The sequence below is a fragment of the Perna viridis genome, chromosome 1 (genome assembly GCF_037379345.1).
Source record: "Perna viridis isolate PV_CMFRI_1.1 ecotype Kerala chromosome 1, ASM3737934v1, whole genome shotgun sequence".
Classification (NCBI taxonomy): domain Eukaryota; kingdom Metazoa; phylum Mollusca; class Bivalvia; order Mytilida; family Mytilidae; genus Perna; species Perna viridis.
The window spans coordinates 70,530,394-70,550,119 of NC_142445.1; the positions used below are offsets into that span (position 1 = coordinate 70,530,394).

The 19,726-nt window shown below is 33.4% G+C and overlaps 1 protein-coding gene across 1 annotated transcript; it reads left to right on the forward strand.

Annotated features, from left to right (window-relative positions):
- The first annotated feature begins 618 nt into the window (after positions 1 to 618).
- LOC148630212 (store-operated calcium entry-associated regulatory factor-like) lies at positions 619 to 18,403 on the forward strand. The gene is made up of 9 exons (XM_088563336.1): positions 619 to 670; positions 1,170 to 1,257; positions 5,171 to 5,248; positions 6,770 to 6,885; positions 7,297 to 7,389; positions 11,017 to 11,127; positions 11,537 to 11,652; positions 13,491 to 13,672; positions 17,339 to 18,403. The coding sequence occupies exons 3-9, from the start codon at positions 5,182 to 5,184 to the stop codon at positions 17,683 to 17,685; spliced, it is 1,032 nt and encodes a 343-aa protein (XP_088419462.1). The 5' UTR covers positions 619 to 670; positions 1,170 to 1,257; positions 5,171 to 5,181; the 3' UTR covers positions 17,686 to 18,403.
- The last annotated feature ends 1,323 nt before the right edge of the window (positions 18,404 to 19,726 follow it).

Sequence of the window (19,726 nt, forward strand, 5' to 3'; positions counted from 1 at the left end):
TTACAAAATTAGTTTTCAAGTAAAAGAGCTGTAAATTCACTTTCAAAATTTTTATTCTTTAATTATTCAATGACACATTTGACAGAACCAAAATTATATATATATATATATATAACAAAGTTATAAAGATTTGAAAATTAGGATTGCAATCATAAAATTTTCAATTGTTTATTTAGTTGTTTATTTGCCAACCAGTTTGACACTTAATGATATGCAAATTAGTGAATATGCCATCACAAATGAGATTGATGATTGTTTTTTTTACGATCTTGACTATCCTTACGGATCTCGCACGACCGCCCCTTACGGGAATTCTGTTAGTAATGCCAGTTAGCAGTAGAAGATAGCGGAGCCCAGCCTTCGGGATACCTGACCGAAGAACTCAATCAGAGCATGTCCTACTAGCGGCTGGGCTGCTGTGTTGACGCTCTGGCCTACTCCCAGACCCCAGGTCGGTCCGAGAGCGTTTCCCACTCTAACTATTTAGGAGTACGTCAACGTGTAGAGTGAAATGAGACTGGCGAACTCTCCTATTGGTATAATACCACTATTAAGGGTACATACAGAAAGTAATCCGTAAAAAAAAAGTAGTTCCTAGGATGTGTTGCATATTTTTGTGATTTAGCCAGTGTATGCAAACTCGGTAGCATCTGAAAGCCTATCATGTCAGGTACACACTAAATACAACAGTTTTGAACTCTGATGTAGAAAATAATTTGTTAGTGTCAAAACTTAAGGCTATTGATTTGTCAAATTTCCAAAAAGAAAGTAGTATTTTAGTACCTGTCTACTTTCACTTCACCGTTCTTTCTTAGAAGCCATTAAAGGTATGCTGCAATTTTTTTTCAGAGAGTCTTTACATGGTTCACTCTATGATAAAACCTGTCAAAGTTCATTTTAACAAACTTTAAAAAAGACTGGGACGTTGAAAGTTGCCTGATTTAACATGGAAATTAATGGGACTTTTAATCGTGGTTTTACTCCCATATGGTGTCAATATAAAAAGTAAGAGACAATCCAAACTACTCGGCCATTTCATCTACACTTTCTTTTTTTGTAACTAGAAAGGCTGGGGGTGGGGTTCCGATTGAGGTAGAGACGAATAATGAAAATCATGCCTTTAAGAACACCGGATGTTTTCGATAACACGTCTACTTTGTTATTTTTAGAACTTTCGTTTTGACTCATTACAATACACACGATACTACTGGCAGTGCACAGTTTTGGTACTAAAGACCTAAAGAGTTTACAATTGAGGTAAATATTTTAATTAAATCTGATGCTTGCTGACACGGTGTCAACCATGATATGTATGGAAATAAATGATGCAGTAATCCCTACAGAAGACGTTATTTTGATTCATAGTTACTTAATGTAAATCTTAAATGAACACAGTGTCAATATGTATAACAAAAAAAGCTTGATTAGATCTGGTGTTATACATGTTAACATTTTTGTTACACTTTCTAATATGAGAAAGGTCTAACAAACAACAGGCTGATACCACCAGCTAGACTGACAAGAAACATGTATGAGCTGCCGAATTCTATCCACTGGTTGGCAGGGTCATACTTAAGGGCTGGCAGCCAGGAATTTTTACACTGCTTCTTATACTTAAGTGTGGTTTCTTTGGTAATTTTGCAAGTGATTTGTATTGTGTTAAGCCTTAAATCCCTAGTCCGAATTTCCTCTGACCCTGCAACCCTCCTCTTTCTCATTTGGATATTGATATGTCAAGTTGGGGTCAGAACGATGTGTCATACAAAAAGTTGAAGATTCAGTGGTACTGCGGAGTACTGCCCTTCAACCCCTTGTAACGACTTTCAAATTTAAATTGTGCATGTCACACCTACCTAGTTCGATTTGGGAATCATTTTCCTGTATGCTGATACCAAATTTGCTACAAAAATTACATTTTTTATTGAAGTTTTGATCATTTTCCAGGAGAGACCCTGCTTTGTTGACATTTTGAACCGTAATAGAGAGTAGGCAGAGCTTGTTACTTATGCAACGGAAGGGTAGTGGACACGTGATTTTTCAGCGGAATTTTGAATTATTCTGTTATATTATATTCCGGTTTTATAAGTTGTTTCTGCTCCGTTTGGAATGGTATGGAATCTCCAACTTTTTTTATGGCACATCGTTCTGACCCCAACCCGACATATCAATATCCAAATAAGAAAGAGGAGGGTTGCAGGGTCAGAGGAAATTCAGACTACAAAATCCCCTACTACTTATGTTTTTCACCCACCTGTCCAAAAACTTACAGACAACCCTGGTAGCGACTATAGAAAATTTTCATTCTTTCCTCAGACCATCAAGGAATGGAACTCTGTGGAAGTAGTTGGAGCCAAAACACTTGATGCCTTCAAAGCTCAAGTGTCCATCTCTCATTATAGGCTCATATATTGTACATAATTTTATTGTATATATTGCTGACTATTCATTTAAGTTTTTAATCCTTATCTTGCACACTCAGTGGCAAAGTTAATCAACTTGTTGATGGTGGCCTTTATCTGGTAGAAGTAGAAGTAGAAGGTGGAAAAACACTCCCAAAGAAACCTGAAATCATATCCAGGGTACTCCATGGCCTCTTTTTGCATGGCACTGAGCACATATTCATTTGATGTGCGCCATGTATTCTAGTTTGCGTCATGCATTGCAAATCTGGACTGTATTTCCCAATTACTACTGTTTATTAATCACCTATACCTGCCATAAATTTATATGATTGGCGCGTGTGTTTATTCTAATGGTAATTTCAATGTTTTGATAGGGAACCAAGGTTCTTGTGGTAATCAAAAGAATGTAATCCAGGGACAAAAATCAGACATGGAAAACACTACAAAGAACATTACGTATCTAAAATCATACATATAAAGTAACAAAAGCAAATGAGAGTTATTGCCCTTGAAAGGCAAATAATGACTTTTTTAGTTTTTAGCCAATATCTTGAAAACTATGATAGATAGAAAGAGATTTTCAGTTGATAAAATGGTCCAGTCTGCATTGGATCAAAGATGTTAGATGACTCCTTGTTGGATTTAAAAAATGTATTGCCCTTGAAAGGTGACAATTGATGTTTTTAGCAGATTTCAGATAAAAATATCTTGAAAAAGCTATAATAGATAGAAAGAAACTTTCAATTGATGAAATGATCCTCATGATATGTCATACCAAAGTTGTCTTTTGAGAAAAAATTGTCTGACTACTCATTGTTAGAGTTGCTGCTCATGAAAGGCAAAAATCGAACCAGGTGAGCAATTCACGCTTCTGGGAGCCTCTTTTTCTGGACATAAGTATTGTTGATCCTGTTGATAATACAACCATTAAGGGATCGTTTTAATCAGAGTAAAATTGTGTGCCCATGAAAAGAAATATCAATGAAAATGAAATCTAGACAATTCAGATGTTATCAGCATCTTGGGTTTAATTTTCCTTTCAAGAGTGGAAGATCATTAACTGTTTTTAGTTCTAGATCTGTTTGATTTCCACATTATTTTGACATAAAGGTAGTAAAAATTTTATTTGAAATGGGCAAATTGTCCATGATGCTAATTCATTTTTAGCTCACATGGCCTGAAAAGCATACTTAGCATCTGTCATTATTGTCCATCATGAACTTTTTAAAAACATTTTCTTTGAAAGCACTGAACAGAAGTAGATAAAACTTGGTGACAGTCATTCTTGGCATGTCTCCTCCCAAAATCATATCCGTTATGGTCCCTTGCCAAAAAAACATGGCAGCTATTACTAAAAATTGCACCTAGTGGTATCACCATATATTTTTGTTTATATCTCAAAACCATAACAGATAGAAGAAATCCGAGACATGTAAGACTCTTTGACTTGAAGAGATCTATCATTTTAACAATAATTTAAGATAATCAATTTACTGATTTTGGAGTTATTGACTTATTGCTCTCTTTTTGCTAATTTTACCTTTTTTGGCAGTTTTTGCCTATTATTTAGAAAACAAAAGCAGATTGATGATTAATGAAAAGTGATAATATTTTCAGTAATACAATATTTTTGGTGCTAATTTCAGAAAAATTTGTCGACCCTCTTGGAGTTATAGTTCTTGAAATTGTCATTTTTTTTACATTTTTATCAGTTTTTTCCTATTATTTAGAAACCAAAAGCAGATTGATGATAAATGTAAATTGATAAACTGTTCAGAATTTCAGTATTTATTTTTGGTGCAAATTTCAGAAAAGTCTGTCGACCTTTCTTGATTGATGGTTCTTGAAAGTGTCATTACTTGACTTACTGTTTTTGGCTAGTCTGTCTGTCCATTTGTCCTTCTGTCCATGTGTCTGTCACAAAGTTGTCAGTGCATCTACTCTCAAATTGTGATCCCCCAATTTTTGTAGGAGTTATGCCCCTTTGAACGTAGAAATTTGTCAAAATTCCTCATAAATTACCTTGTTAGTGAAACTGCTCTGAAACAATTGAACCAAATTTTATGAAATGTGGTATGTAGCAATAGCATCATATGTAGTAGTACATACTACCAGGAAATTTTAATACCCCAATTTTCATAGGAGTTATGCCCTTTGAACTTAGAAATTTGTCAAAAATCCTCATAATTACCTTGTTATTTCAAATTCTCTGAAACTGCTGAACCGGTCAGCGAAACTTCTCTGTAGCCCCTCTACAGAATTTTATGAAACTGTTCTGTGCAGGTGGATACTGCAAGTGGATCCAGTTTGCAGGGTGAGGGGAGATACATGTTTTTGCAGACAAACTTTTATTTTTGATGTTTTTATCAGTTTTTGCCTATTATTTAGAAAATGAAAGCAGATTAATGATTAATATGAATTGATAAAATGTTCAGTATTTTAATATTTATTTTTTGTGCAAATTTTGGAAAAATCTATCTGCCGTTCTTGGAATTATGGTTCCAGAAAATGTGATTTTGACTGTTTTTGCCTGTTGTTAACAAACCAATACATGTAGCAGATTGATAACTGAGTGTATTAAAAAAAATGTATGTAAAAGTATGTGAAGATCTATGATCAATGCAGATATTGGAAAAATCTGTTGATTGCATTTTTTAATGTTTTTTTTTGTACTTTAAGCATGTAATTCTGGTGATGACTATTGTTTGAATGTACATGAAAAAAAAATTACATTATTATTTGATTCACAATTTTTATTATGCTTTCAGTTATTGCAGAAATGAAAAGGACAACAATTTATATCATCAGTGTTGTCAATATTTTGTTTACTGTTTCCATAGTTTCTGGTAAGTTGTTAAACAGCTAGACATTTATTAAATCTTTAAGGTAATGACTAGGTTTCCCCATATTTGTATTTGTAAGTTGTACAAGAAACTTAAAAAAACATTTCTTTAATGGCATTTTTTTATCCTGAAAATAGTAACAATGATATTAACATTCATCACAGTGCTCCCTTAGATTAGATTTTATTCTGTTGAATTATGAAATGATTTTATGAATATATAATCAAATATCTTATGCTCTGGGGTCATATCCAAATCAGTACAGTATTGTGTACATCAAGGTCAGTACAGGTTCTTTACTTTGTTGTTTCTGGTACATCCAAGTCTGTACATGTACTATGTTGTTTCTGATTTATCATCAAGGTCATTGCAGGTACATTGTTGTTTTTGATGTGACATCCATGTCAGTGCAGGTACAGAGTGGTTTTTCTGATGTACCCAGTAACATCCAGGTCAGTGCAGGTATTGTGTTTTTCCTGGTACATCCAGGTCAATGCAGGTACTGTGTTGTTTCTGGTACATCAAGGTTAGTACTTTACTCTGTTGTTTCTGGTACATCAAGTCAGTACAGGTACTGTGTTGTTTCTGATGTTGCATCTAGGTCAATAAAAGTACTGTGTTGTTTCTGGTTCATCCAGTCAGTACAGGTACTGTGTTGTTTCTGGTACATCAAGGTCAGTACTCTACTCTGTTGTTTCTGGTACATCAAGGTCAGTACAGGTACTGTGTTGTTTCTAGTACATCCAGTCAGTGCAGGTACTGTGTTGTTTCTGGTACATCAAGGTCAGTACAAGTACTATGTTGTTTCTGATGTTGCATCCAGGTCAATAAAAGTACTGTGTTGTTTCTGGTACATCAAGGTCAGTACAGGTACTATGTTGTTTCTAATGTTACATCCAGGTCAATAAAAGTACTGTGTTGTTTCTGGTACATCAAGGTCAGTACAGGTACTGTGTTGTTTCTAATGTTACATCCAGGTCAATAAAAGTACTGTGTTGTTTCTGGTACATCTTGGTCAGTACAGGTACTTTGTTGTTTCTGGTACATCCAGTCAGTACAGGTACTGTGTTGTTTCTGGTACATCAAGGTCAGTACTCTACTCTTTTTTTTCTAGTACATCCAGATCAGTACAGGTACTATGTTGTTTCTGATGAAACACCCAAACAGTACAGGTACTGTGTTGTTCCTGGTACATCCAGGTCAGTACTATGTCGTGTTGTTTCTGCTATATTCAGGTCATAACTGACACAGAACTGTTTCTGGTATATCTGTACCAATATTTATATTCTGTAAAAGTTAATGCATATGTACAATTTTTGGTATTTGTTAAAAGAATAATCAAGGGAACCAAGGTTATAGTGGTATTCAAAAAAATGTAATCCAGGGTCAAAGGCCAACCATAGAAAACAGACATACACAACAAAGGACATGAAGTAACTAAACTCATACTTACAAAGTAACAAAGGCAAATGAGCAACTATGACTCCAATATGTGACACCACTTTTGTTTATAATTGTTTACAGGAGCCTATGGTGACCATGACAAATACAATGAAAGACTACTGCTGTCACAAATCAGCACATTGACATTGTATGATGGAAAAATGACCCGAGGAAGAAGGTCATCACCAGTTCCACAGGTAAGTCAGTGGTACAGGTATGATAGAAAGAGGAAAGATGTCACCATTAGTTCCACAGGTAAGTCAGTGGTACAGGTATGATAGAAAGAGGAAAGATGTCACCACTACTTCTACAGGTAAGTCAGTGGTACAGAAATGGTAGGAAAGAGAAGGAAGTCACCATTAGATCTGCAGGTAAGTATGGGGCCAGGGGTGAATTTTTGGGGTTTGCTGTTGGTCATTTTGAGTGGGTTTCAAGATTGGTTATTTACCTGTTACATGGTTATTGTAAGGGAATCTTTAAGTTTCATGACTTTACAATAGATAAATTTACAAACAGATAATTATTTGAAAAGCTTTGATTTTTTATCTAAAATAGTGTAAAGGGCAACCATTTCATTTTCACTGTTGATAATTTTATCTCTTTTTCAGTTAAAATGTGTTGGAGGAACAGCCTCATGCAATGAATACAGACCTCAGGTTGTACAATGTTACAACAGAGGCAGTGATGGATATGATGTTCAGGTAGACATTAGAAATTCATTCATTTTAGTGGCCCTTTTTTTATATGCCCATCTTTTTGACAAACATTGTATACTCCTGTCTGGCTGCCTTTCTTACATGTTTTGTACTATACTTATAACTTTTAAAGGATTTTGATGATATTTTGGTAAAGTGTTTGTCCTTTTAGGTTTTTTAGCTCACCTGGCCAAAGGCCATGTGAGCTTTTGCCATCACTTGGCGTCCGTCGTCCGTCCGTAAACTTTTACATTTCAATCTTCTTCTCTGAAACCACAGGGCCAAATAAAACCAAACTTGACACAAATGTTCACTGGTATGAGGGGATGAAAGTTTGTGATTTTGGTGGCGATCGGAAATTCAAGATGGCCGCCACCGAGGATCTTAGTTTAACATTGGACCCTATGGGAGAAACATGTAAACATCTTCTCGGAAACCACTTGACCAAATTAAACAAAACTTGACACTATCGAATGTTCACTGATATGAGGGGATGAAAGTTTGTGATTTTGGTGGCGATCAGAAATTCAAGATGGCCGCCACCGAGGATCTTAGTTTAACATTGGACCCTATGGGAAAAACATGTAAAAATCTTCTTCTCGGAAACCGCTTGACCAAATTAAACAAAACTTGACACAAATGTTCACTTTTATGAAGGGATGTAAGTTTGTGATTTTGGTGCCAATCGGAAATTCAAAATGGCCGCCACCGAGGATCTTACTTTAACATTGGACCCTATGAGAAAAACATGTAAAAATCTTTTTCTCGGAAACCGCTTGACCAAATGAAACAAAACTGGAAACAAATGATTGTTGGCATGAGGAGATGAAAGCTTGTGATTCTTTTGCCATTTCAAAATGGCTGCCACTGTGGTTCTTAACTTAACCAAAGTTTCCGCTCGAGAAAATATACATCTAGAGGTCGCCACATGATCTTCAACAAGTGGGAAATTTCCTCCATGTAGCAAGCTCTAAATTGCCCCAATAAAAACAAAGTGGATAAATCAGTGAACACAATACTGAGGGGGGGCTGGAGGGGGTCTGATCCCGGAATCCCGACTTTATTTTTACTAAATCCCGAAATCCCGAACAACAAAGGAACTTAAAAACTGCTAAAATCCCGATTCCCGGTGGATTTATTTCCCGAAATCCCGGGCTTAATTCTCAGAAATCCCGAAATCCTGAGCTTAAAAACCTCTGATCCCAGCATCCCGAAAAAGGTCCGGCCCTTCCTCAATACTATATCAGTTTATCATTTATGGTAAGAAACTAAAATGTTTTAAAAAAAGACAACTACATGCCAGTGACTATATTTCCTGCCTTGGGACAGGCGCAAACAATATGCAGCGGGGTTAAACTAGTTTTGTTGGATCCAAACCCTCCCCCTCTATACGGTCAAAGGCTAAAATAAATACAAAGTTAGACACACAGTAAAAATCAACCTGAAATACATCCAATTCATTTGAAAAGTACCTCAACAATTATTAACAATAACATAGAAGACAAACAAATGAGGTATAAACAATGAATGCTCGCAGTTACTGAAAGCAAGCTCAGGACACAAATAAGGATGACAAATCTTCAAACCTCCCAACACAAAAAATATCAGTTACAAAACTTCCAAAGGATTTAGAACTGCAACATCATAGACTATGTTGGTCTAGCAAGAAGTTGTGCAATGACTAAAATGCTAAAATATGAATGATTAAGTTATAATGTAATGATCTAATAAGAGTATCAATATTTTTTCCTACAAAGACAAGATTTAATGATCTGACAACAATGTCGAATTTATATCCTTTATGAATCAGTCTATTTAAATAATTCTTAAGATTTGATGGACATTGTTTGCATTTATGTGCCTTGTAAACTATATTTCCATACAAAACTGGATGTGAAATGCCTAGTTTAATAAGATTAGTTTTTTAGCAAAGTAATCATGTTGGAGGCTAAGAAACGCTGTGTTTTGCAGAAATTTCATGGATTCCGCAAAACAATGGCAATTTCTGCATTTTTAAAGGCCTGGTTCTGGATTTTAGTATGTTGGGGTTGCAAACTATGCATTATGTCCCCTTTCCAACCTGTCCCATGCAATAATTCCTGTTTACCAATGCTTTAAATTGCAAGAAAATCTTCATCTAAGGAAAATTCCTTGTAAATTTACGCAAAATTATATGAAATATTTAGCAAGTAATTAAACCAGGTGAGCGATACAGGCACACGTGTGCCTCTGGTATTGTTTTCTGATTTTTATCAGTCATTCATAGACACTTAATTTTAGTGTGTTAACTTGAATGTTTGTAGATGGTTCTTAATTAATAAAAATTTTACAAGGTTTCATACTGCCAAAAGAAAATTTGTATTGATTTTCAGGGTTATGTTCCAGCTATTAAGGAATTAAGGGTTGAAAAGAGCAAAAACATGCATTTTCTGGTTTCTGAACAATAGCCTGAATAAAAGTGTATTGATCCATATGGAATTTTACTTCAAGGGTCTTTACCTTCAGGGATTCAAGATTTAAAATCCGAACAATGAAGAAAATGATCTAAAAATGAACATTTTCTTAAATTTTGTAACATTTTGATTATTTCTTAAGTTTTGTGGATTTGGCACTGTTCTTTGACCACTTTCATTCTATTCAGAAACATATGTTGTGTAATTTATTTTATCACAATCCAAATTTAGAGCTGTATTTAGCTTGAAACAGCTGGTCTTTAATTTTCAATCTTGGGTTCCACTTATTCAGCTGTATCAAGCTGCTCTATATAAAGTGCTATTATTCATAGTAATGTGACTGTAAACATGAAAAAAAAACCTATCAGTTATTAAACTGTGCAGTTCCAGTTACAAAATAAGAATCACAAAAAATTTAATTCAGGAAAATTATAAACGTACAGTGTAGGTAAAAAACTTGGAAGTTACCAGTATTTTAAGTTTGGTTGTTAATACCCTAGTTACTTAAAATTTATTTTGGCAAATGCTGAACACAGTTTTTACAGAAGAAATATGTTGCTGAATAGTTTTGCTTCTGTGATTAGAGTTGATACTTTGAGTTTCATGATTTCTGAAGCGATTTTCATTTCTATGCTAACAAAAAAATTTGCGGTGGTATATTGGTATGGCGCTGTCATTGTTGTCGAGTTCAACTGGCTGTCGTTGTATCATGCTTCACTGGGCAAAGCTTTTTTTATTACATTCCCACTCATTAGGGTGGTGGTATTTGTATTGTAATCACCTTGTGTGTCCATTACACTTTACTGTAACATATTTCTCAGCTTCTTTTTGAGGGAATATTTAGTATTTTGCTTTTGCATGGTGACTTATACTGTGTTTCCCCAATCCAGGTTCCTTGCTAATCTACTGTTTACCAATCAACTTACTGATTTCTTAGGTTATGCATATTGGAAATTTTCATAACAGATTTCTTCATGTTCTATTGGAGGGAATTAGATATTTTGTAAATTGCTTTTGCATGATGAGTTGTACAGTGTCTCCCCTTTTATGATGATAATGGGTGAGTAGGGGTATTATTAGCATGATGTAGTATGCAACACTTTGCTTTTACATGTATATAGGAGTTTTTTTTGTTTTAGGGATCAGAGTTTTTAAATGTTTGAACATTTTTGTTTTGCAGTGGGAATGTAAAACAGACATGGATAATTCTTACAGATTTGGAAAGGTTGAAGTAACTTGCGAAGGATATGACTACCCTGATGATCCTTATATTCTGAGGGGATCATGTGGGGTAAGTTTAGCCTAATATTCTTTATGTTCTGAGAGGATCATGTGGGGTAATTTTTATCAAATAGCCCTTATAGTCTGAGTTTTTATCATACTTGAATGTACTTTTGTGTGTAAGTACCCTGTATTTTGGTACATAATTCTTAAGAGGCCAATTAAGATTGATAATGATTCTTAGTAATGGTATCAGTTTGGCGTTATTAATCAGCAAAATTTATCTTTGTAATAGTTTATTTGATTTTTCTAGATCTTTTCCCAAATGACTTTTTTTTTTATCATTAACATCTACTTGTTTGCTGTCTTACATTGTAGTGAATTTGTCAAATTTTACTCTGTCTGGAAGTTTATACTTTTTCTAAGTCAGCAGTTATATGTAATGTTTGTCAATAAATACAGCTTTAATATTTTTACAGCTGGAATACACTTTAGACTTGACAATGGAGGGACACATGAACAAACAACAGAAGAACCATGATTACTATGGTTCTCACCATGACAACTATCACCATAGGTCACATAACAGTTATGGGTAGGTACTTGTTTATTAACACTTTCAATTAAGTTTTTACACCACCATAAACACTTCTTTCAGGGTATAATGGTATCATGCTGTCTGTAGACATTTCCACTTCTGATCAATAACTTAAGTATAAGTTTATAGATCTTTATGAAATTATACAACAAGGTGCCATACCACAAAAGGAAGCCTGAGATTGATTTCAGGGGGTTGTGATATTTGAACCATTTAAGAATTAGGAACCAAACGGGGACCAGAAACAAGCATTTTCAAGATGTCTTGACATTAACTTGAGTAAAAGTAAATTAACCTCTTTAAAATTGAAACACAAGGTGTCACACCACAAAAAGAATGCTGTAGTTAATTGTGAGGGTTTTGACTTGAACCAGTTATGAATTAGGGGCTAAAAAGGGGCCAAGAAAAAGCGTTTTCCTGATGTACAGACAATATTGTGAGATCTTGAAATTATACCTCAATATGCCATAAAGTAACAGGATGACAAAGATTTGTTTTGGGTATTTGACTTGTACTGAATACACATATTGTTCTTTTTTTAGGTCTTACTCAATATAGTTGCAAAATTAACTGTTTATTGATTTTAAACATGTTTATCTTTTGAGGTGTATTGAGGTAAGCATTTTGTAACATTCTACATTATTGTTGTTAAAAAGGGTTCATTAATATCACTATGAGTGTACTATACTGATACAATTATTGTATGCTATGTACTGAGAAATTTAATGATTTTTCAATTTATATATAGATAAGAAAGGTTCATTGTAGTAGTTTTTGAGGACTTCCATTTATTATTCGGTTTTTATTACCAGGCATGTTCTCATACGTGGATTCAGGGAAGTGGAGATGCCTTTTATAAAATTGAATATTTTTCAATGTGTTATATATTTTATGTTAAAACCTGAAAAACACTCAGAAAGGAAATGTGTAATTCATTAGTTTTGTCCCATGTGGTCTTACATAAATGAAACTACTGGTAATCTTAAGCATGTGTAATTTTTGAATTATGGAAATCAGGTCAAATTGAGGAAATGTTAAAATGAAAATTTTTTTGAACAGTTTCACCATGTGTCAAACATTTATCACAATGCTAACTCTGAACTGTAGTAAGCTTGAATATTAAGTCCACATTTGCCCCAATTGTTCAGGGTTTTATCACTGGAGTTGTTTCAAGCTGCACCCTGTGAAGTGTTTCATTTAATTATGCATTGTATCGTTAAAGTAGGATTTCCGTAACTATCTTATGAAAGACCACTTCTAGTGTTTAAAGCATTTTCCAGCTAGGTTTGCCACCCATCTTAATTTAATAGCTCAACCTGAAGTTAGGGACATTTATTAATCCCTGTCCATCCATTTGCTCTTTTATCTGTTCACCTGTTATCCTTTGACTGTCAAGATTAGGGGTGGCGGTACATGGTTTGTCTGGCTGTTTTCTCCACAACCTTTGAGCTACAGCTGTGAAATTTTGTAGGAGTTTTACTCATAATGGGGATGTGAAGGGTCCAAGGATTTGATTTTTGTAAAAGTTGCCAAATTTGAGATTGGTAATCTTAACAATTTCACTATTTCATAGAAGTAATGAGGGTACATGGTTTGCCTTCTTCATTTTTATGAGCTACAGTCTTAGAATTTTGTAAGATGTGAATACACATGATGGAGGTGTGCAGGGCCAGAATGTATGATTTTATCAAATTTTCCAAAAAAATATAGACTTATCAATTCAATAATTTTTATAGGGCTACCTGGCTTGGTTATTTTTTTTTATATCACTACATATTTTTGATAAAGGAAATTGTATTATACATTTATATACATGTATGCACATATCATTTCAGACATTTTGGACAAAGAGCCTCCTCCATTTTCAGTGACCTTGTCCTTCTGTGTATTGTTGGAATAATTGTTTATGCAATCTACAAGACGTGTATAGCAGACAGACCACATACCAGATCACATGATAGAGGGTCAAGGCCACCTCCTCCTGGCTTCAGATCTGATTATATGCCTCCTGGCGGTGGTAAGTATTATATCTTTATATAAGGAATGAGACCACAATTTATTTCTTAGTGCATTTCAATATACAGATTTAAACAGATTGAAAAGATTACACTTGTGCAAACTTACTTAAATTTTGCTGACACTAAGGAGCATACAATAATAGAAAGATAAAACATCGTCATGAAAAAGGAGAAAATCTTGATAAGACCAAAATTAAATCATAAATAATCAAATACAACAACATTATTGTTGACCCCCCCCCTTAAAACAGCACAAAAACATTATATTGCTTTAGATTTTATCAAAATAACCTATTTGAACTTTCATAAGCCTTTTTTAATCTTATTTCAAAAACATTTAAGTTCTTTATTCACTTAATGAAGATCAGTGATGTAATATTTTTACAAGTCTTTAAAGTAAATAGTAGTGGAACTGTCTTCCGGATTTTTTTTTTGGTGTTTATCCCAGCCTCATTTAATTCATTGTGAAATTGAAATATTCCTTAAAAAGACATGATATTTACCTATCATGATCGTTGAATGGATACCCCGGCTTCAAAAGGTATACGAAAGCCCATTAATTGGCATTGTTATATTATATGCCAAGTTGTCATAGCAGTAGAAACTAACTGCGCACCAACTGATAAAATATTCCCACTTTTATAACGGTTAAATGCTTTAAGGCACGCAAAGATGATGTATATAGAATGTTACTTATTGAATTTGATGCATTCGATAACATTCCTTTAAACAAAATTAGGCATCACAAAAGTTATTACAAGTAAACGACAGATTATGTTCTTTGAAGCGTATGTCTGTTTTGCATGTCTGATCTTTGTCCCTGGAATACATTCTTTTTATTTCCACTAGGATCTTGGTTCCCTTGACTACTCTTCAATCTCAATCGAGTTTTTCATTACTTTGGTACCTGTCCAAATCATTTGATTATATCTAATATCTTACACAATTGGTCATCCAGCATTTTATGCAAAAAGATTGGAAACTCCATTGTATTATTTGTATTTCAAAATATATTGTAACCTTAGCGTGATACAGAATGGGAAAAAAATCAAATGAGAACATGATCGTGTACTATTCACGTCACTTCTCTAATCTATGGGTGTAGAGTTATTTGTTCTGAAAAAAGGTCTCATGCTGGATAAATACAAAAACAAACAGGCAGTCAGTATACAGAAAAGCTTTGTATTTTTCCAGCATGAGACTGATGCAAAGAATTGTTATGAAAAAATAGAGAGAAACTTCCTATCATATTGGAACAATATGCATCAAGAGAAATCAGTTGTGGTCTTTTACCTATTAATCTACATTTATATACACCTCTTTGATTTATATATCTTGCAGTAGTTAGAATGTTGCTTTGTCAATATGAAAATTACTAAATTTCTATGGTAAGAAATTAAAAAGTCAATTTTGTAAGGGATTTAATTGCTTCTGAGACTGATTTTATGGAGTGAGGTCTTTGATATTTTTACTCTACATTGATTATTTATCCTGGCAGTTCTGAATAATGAATGAACCTTTATGTGTGGTTGGATATTATTTATTTAGGCAGTTGACATTAAAACATATAGACTTTATAATTGATTTCTTTTGTAATTCTTGTCTATCTACGAGGATTATAAACATTTCAGTACGGATTGTAATGTTATGCTTCAAAAGAAGTTGTAAATCAATTCAAAAACCTGACTAGAAATGAACAGATATAAATTAATGTAAAATATGGATACCTGATGGCTCCTTATATAATTTTGTATTTACACAACTACAACATGTTTGTGGTTGTTTTATTGTATCGTTGGCGTCATTTAATTTTCTTTTTTTTTTAACAATAACTTGAGTAAAACTAACTAATCTTTTTGAAATTTTAAGACATTGTTCCTGGGGACACAGTGGAGGACCCAATAGTTTTTGGAGGTTTTTGCCCCTCCGCCTTTGAAAATAAGGGGCTAAAAGTGGGAAAATATGTGTTGCCATTAAAATTAATAGAAATAGTTAATTGTTAACACAATTTTGATTATTCATACGTCAATGTGTTCCTTTTGAATTCTATTGTAAAAAGTTTTAAAAGATAGATTTATCTTTAATAATTTTGGAGTGAAGGTGCACAAAATGGGGAAACACAAAAAAAAAAATCATTTTTTAAAAATTTTTAGTCTGATTTTGAAATTTAAAAAAAAATTTGATTCCACATGAAAATCTCTGCCTGCATTTTTCAATCAGATATCTCTTATGGTTTTAATATGCCCATATGAGGGTGTACATAATATGTGGTATTATGTTAACATGTCGACTCATAACTTTAAAGCAACTTGTTCAATAAACTTCACACTTTACACAGTAGCATTTGTTACGATGGTTTAACTGTCAGTTTTCTTTTTGGAAAAATTCCAGTTTTAGTTTCTGAGTAATGAGATGTTATTTGAAAAAATAGGAAGGATTAAGATTTTATGTGTCATCCCATATTTTGGATTTACTTCAAACTATAAGTAGTTATTTGTTGCAATTGTTTGAAGGTCTGTGTATCTTAAGGTAAATTCCTTATTTTTTTGTTGTTGAATTACTGACTTTTTCATATTTTTCATGGGATTTTTTTCACATTTCACCATAATATGAGAACCCTTTATACAATGAACTTCAATCTTTATACAATTGTTTGTTATAATGGTATAGATGTTTTATATAGAAATTTTCATCTTAAGTTATGAGACTTTCCATATTTTTATGGGATATTTCTCACATGCCACACTGTTACTCTATCATAGGGACAGGTGCATCATGCACTGATTTCAACTATTTATTTGGTTGTAGGGATCAAAGGCAACAGTCTTTGATGAACACCCATATCACAGAACTTCTTTCATCTTTAACTGAATTTCAGATTTTGTGAAATATTGTGTCCAAACCAGTTGTTGTGTCAATAATGAAGAGAAAGACTTATGTTTAAGTGTGTCAAAAATCAATAATGTGTCTACACTTGCCTCAGGTGATCAGAGTTTAGCATGCTGCACTCTGGGAAGTTGTTTTACCCTCTTTTTTTTTGACCAAGCTGTTAAACGGTTAGGTTTAGCCAAATTCTTTCAATAGCTGAAATGATCCATACTATTAGGACTACAAAAGTCTTCAGGGATAAAAGTTGTCAGACGATTCCTTGGAAGAGTTATTGCCTTGAAAAGGGAAAAATGACACATTTTTTTTTACTGTTTTCAGCTAATATCTAGAAAACTATGATAGAAATTCTTCTTAAATTTATTGTCCTTGAAAGACAAAATTCAACCAGGTGTGCAATTCAGGCTCCTGGGAGCCTCTTGTTATATAACTTAATAGGAAGGTTGAGTATGATACGTAGATGCATGAAGGAACACAAATACTGTCAGAGTACTCCAAAGGGAGATAAACCATATTTATGGCTTCACATGTTTAAACCTTGTAAGCACATCTCCTAAACCACTCAAGGAATTTTTATGCTATTTCATAAGAAAGTTGGGCATCATTTGTAGATGTGCATGAAGGAATATGATTACTTTTGGATGAGTACAAATGGAGATAAATCCAAATTAATGGTTGTACATTTGAAGCAGGGGTATTCTCTATGTAAGCTCACAGTATTTCAGTTTTTTTTCTATTTATTAAGATTATGTTTAAGACTGGTTCCTTTTCTTTTGCAGATTCATGTTCATCTTCCTACACCGAGAACACTCACAGTGCTAATCAGGGTACACAACAGCCAATGGGAGGAGGGTTCTGGACGGGAGCATTCACAGGAGGCATTCTGGGGTACTTAATGGGCAACAGAAATAACTATGGAAGCTACACCTATCAACAACCATATACCACTTATCATAGACCGGGATGGGGTAGTAGTTGGTTTGGTGGATGGCCTAGTTACACATCGAGGGGACCAGGATTTATGTCAGGGGGGTCTACAGGAAGGGGATGGAGTGGTGGATTAGGTGGGGGCAGCTCTAGTGGTACTAGAACAGCATCAGGCTTTGGTGGAACTAGGAGGAGATAACTCTCATAAGATTTTATTTTATTGAACTTCAGGCTGTTTTTTTTGTGAATGATGTATGTACTTGTATGTATTTAAATAACTAATATTTGAATAATAATAATTGGATTCTGACTGTGTGGAGTATGAATGTTCAATTTTAGGTTTAGATGAGTTATATGACAGGTTTTGAATAATTCATTATTAGAAAAAATATATGAATATTGGTGTTGATTTTAAATATTAAAGAGGAAATAATGTCAAGGAGTCATAATAATTGGAAATAGATATGTGATACCATTCACAGTTTCTTTTTTAATGTGCTGCTACCAAGTCAATAAACATTAGAGACTTAAATTTTACTGGAATTTGTTCATTTATTTGTAAATTCATTGAAGTAGTCTGCTTCTTATTATGGTTAATGTTTCATGTGTTTGAGACATTATTTTATAAAATCATTCTAGTATTACCTTTACTATAGGTTTCTCCGACTATATCAAGTTTTGAATGGTTACATAATGAATGAGAAATTTAATGTGAAAAACAAAAATGGGATGTTTTATTATTGGATGTTAATAAGAACATATTATTGATAAATAAAATCAAAATGTCTACTAAATTCTGCTATGCAAAGTAACATTAATTTTTGTTATTAAAATCTATGTATTTTTGAATGAGATGTAGCTGTTAGGATAGAATTCAAAGTGTAAAGCTGTGATTATAAATAAAATATTGTATTGTGTTTTTCCTGGTAGATGATAACTGGATTTTTATCTACTTTTGTATGTTAAATTTTGAACAGATGAAAAAACCATGAGATTGTTAACCAAACAAAGACATGTCATGAACACAAATAAATATTAGTTTGATGATTAGATTCGATCTATCAAAATGTCATTAACACAAATAAATAAAAGAGATGATTTACTAAAACAAATGAATATCCAACACATCATTTACTGCCATTACAAAGTGTCCACCTTTTTAGATCATCATCAGCTTCTTCTGTTATTCTCTTATAAAACTTACGGAAATATATGAATGTCATATAGGGAATGTTAATGTTAAAAAAAGCAGAATCACAACAACATATTTAAAATTCAGTTATGCACAAGTTAATGTAAATGTTGCATTCACACAGAGATATTACAGGAAGTACTTGTCCTGTGTCCATCTTTTTTTTATATTTATTTCACTAAGCTGAATAATCCAGTCCCTCTCCATATTCGTTTTACTTCACTTTCGAGAGTTAATGGAGTGATCGTAAGGAACCAAATATAAGACTGGATTATTCAAGTTATTATTTCACTGCCATTGAATTTGAATAATATTATAATTGAATAAATTTATCAGTGTTTTGGGAAAAAAATCATTAAGGCTGTTAACAAATTCCACATTCCATTTAGATGTTAATTTATGTGCCATATTTTTGTGTTAATTTTTGAATTTATTACCATTTTAAATTTAGATAGTAGAAAAATATATTGCTATTCTCAGAAACAGTAGGTGTACAAGTACAGATGACCTATACAGGTGACAGAAGGACAGTACACAAACATGGTACACGGCAAAGGTTATACAAATATATCCATTCATATTGTATGTTTCAACTTTTTTTAATGTTACAAGTAGACAATAATCCACTACATTAAGTCCTGTTCAGGTGTTAAGTCTGAGAAATTAAGTCCTATTCAGGTGTTAAGTCTGAGAAATTGGAGTCCTATTCAGGTGTTAAGTCTGAGAAATTAAGTCCTATTCAGGTGTTAAGTCTGAGAAATTGGAGTCCTATTCAGGTGTTAAGTCTGAGAAATTGGAGTCCTATTCAGGTGTTAAGTCTGAGAAATTAAGTCCTATTCAGGTGTTAAGTCTGAGAAATTAAGTCCTATTCAGATGTTAAGTCTGAGAAATTGGAGTCCTATTCAGGTGTTAAGTCTGAGAAATTGGAGTCCTATTCAGGTGTTAAGTCTGAGAAATTAAGTCCTATTCAGGTGTTAAGTCTGAGAAATTGGAATTAAATGCAATCTTAAATGTGAACTGGATGTTTACACTGAGAAAATGTGTGATA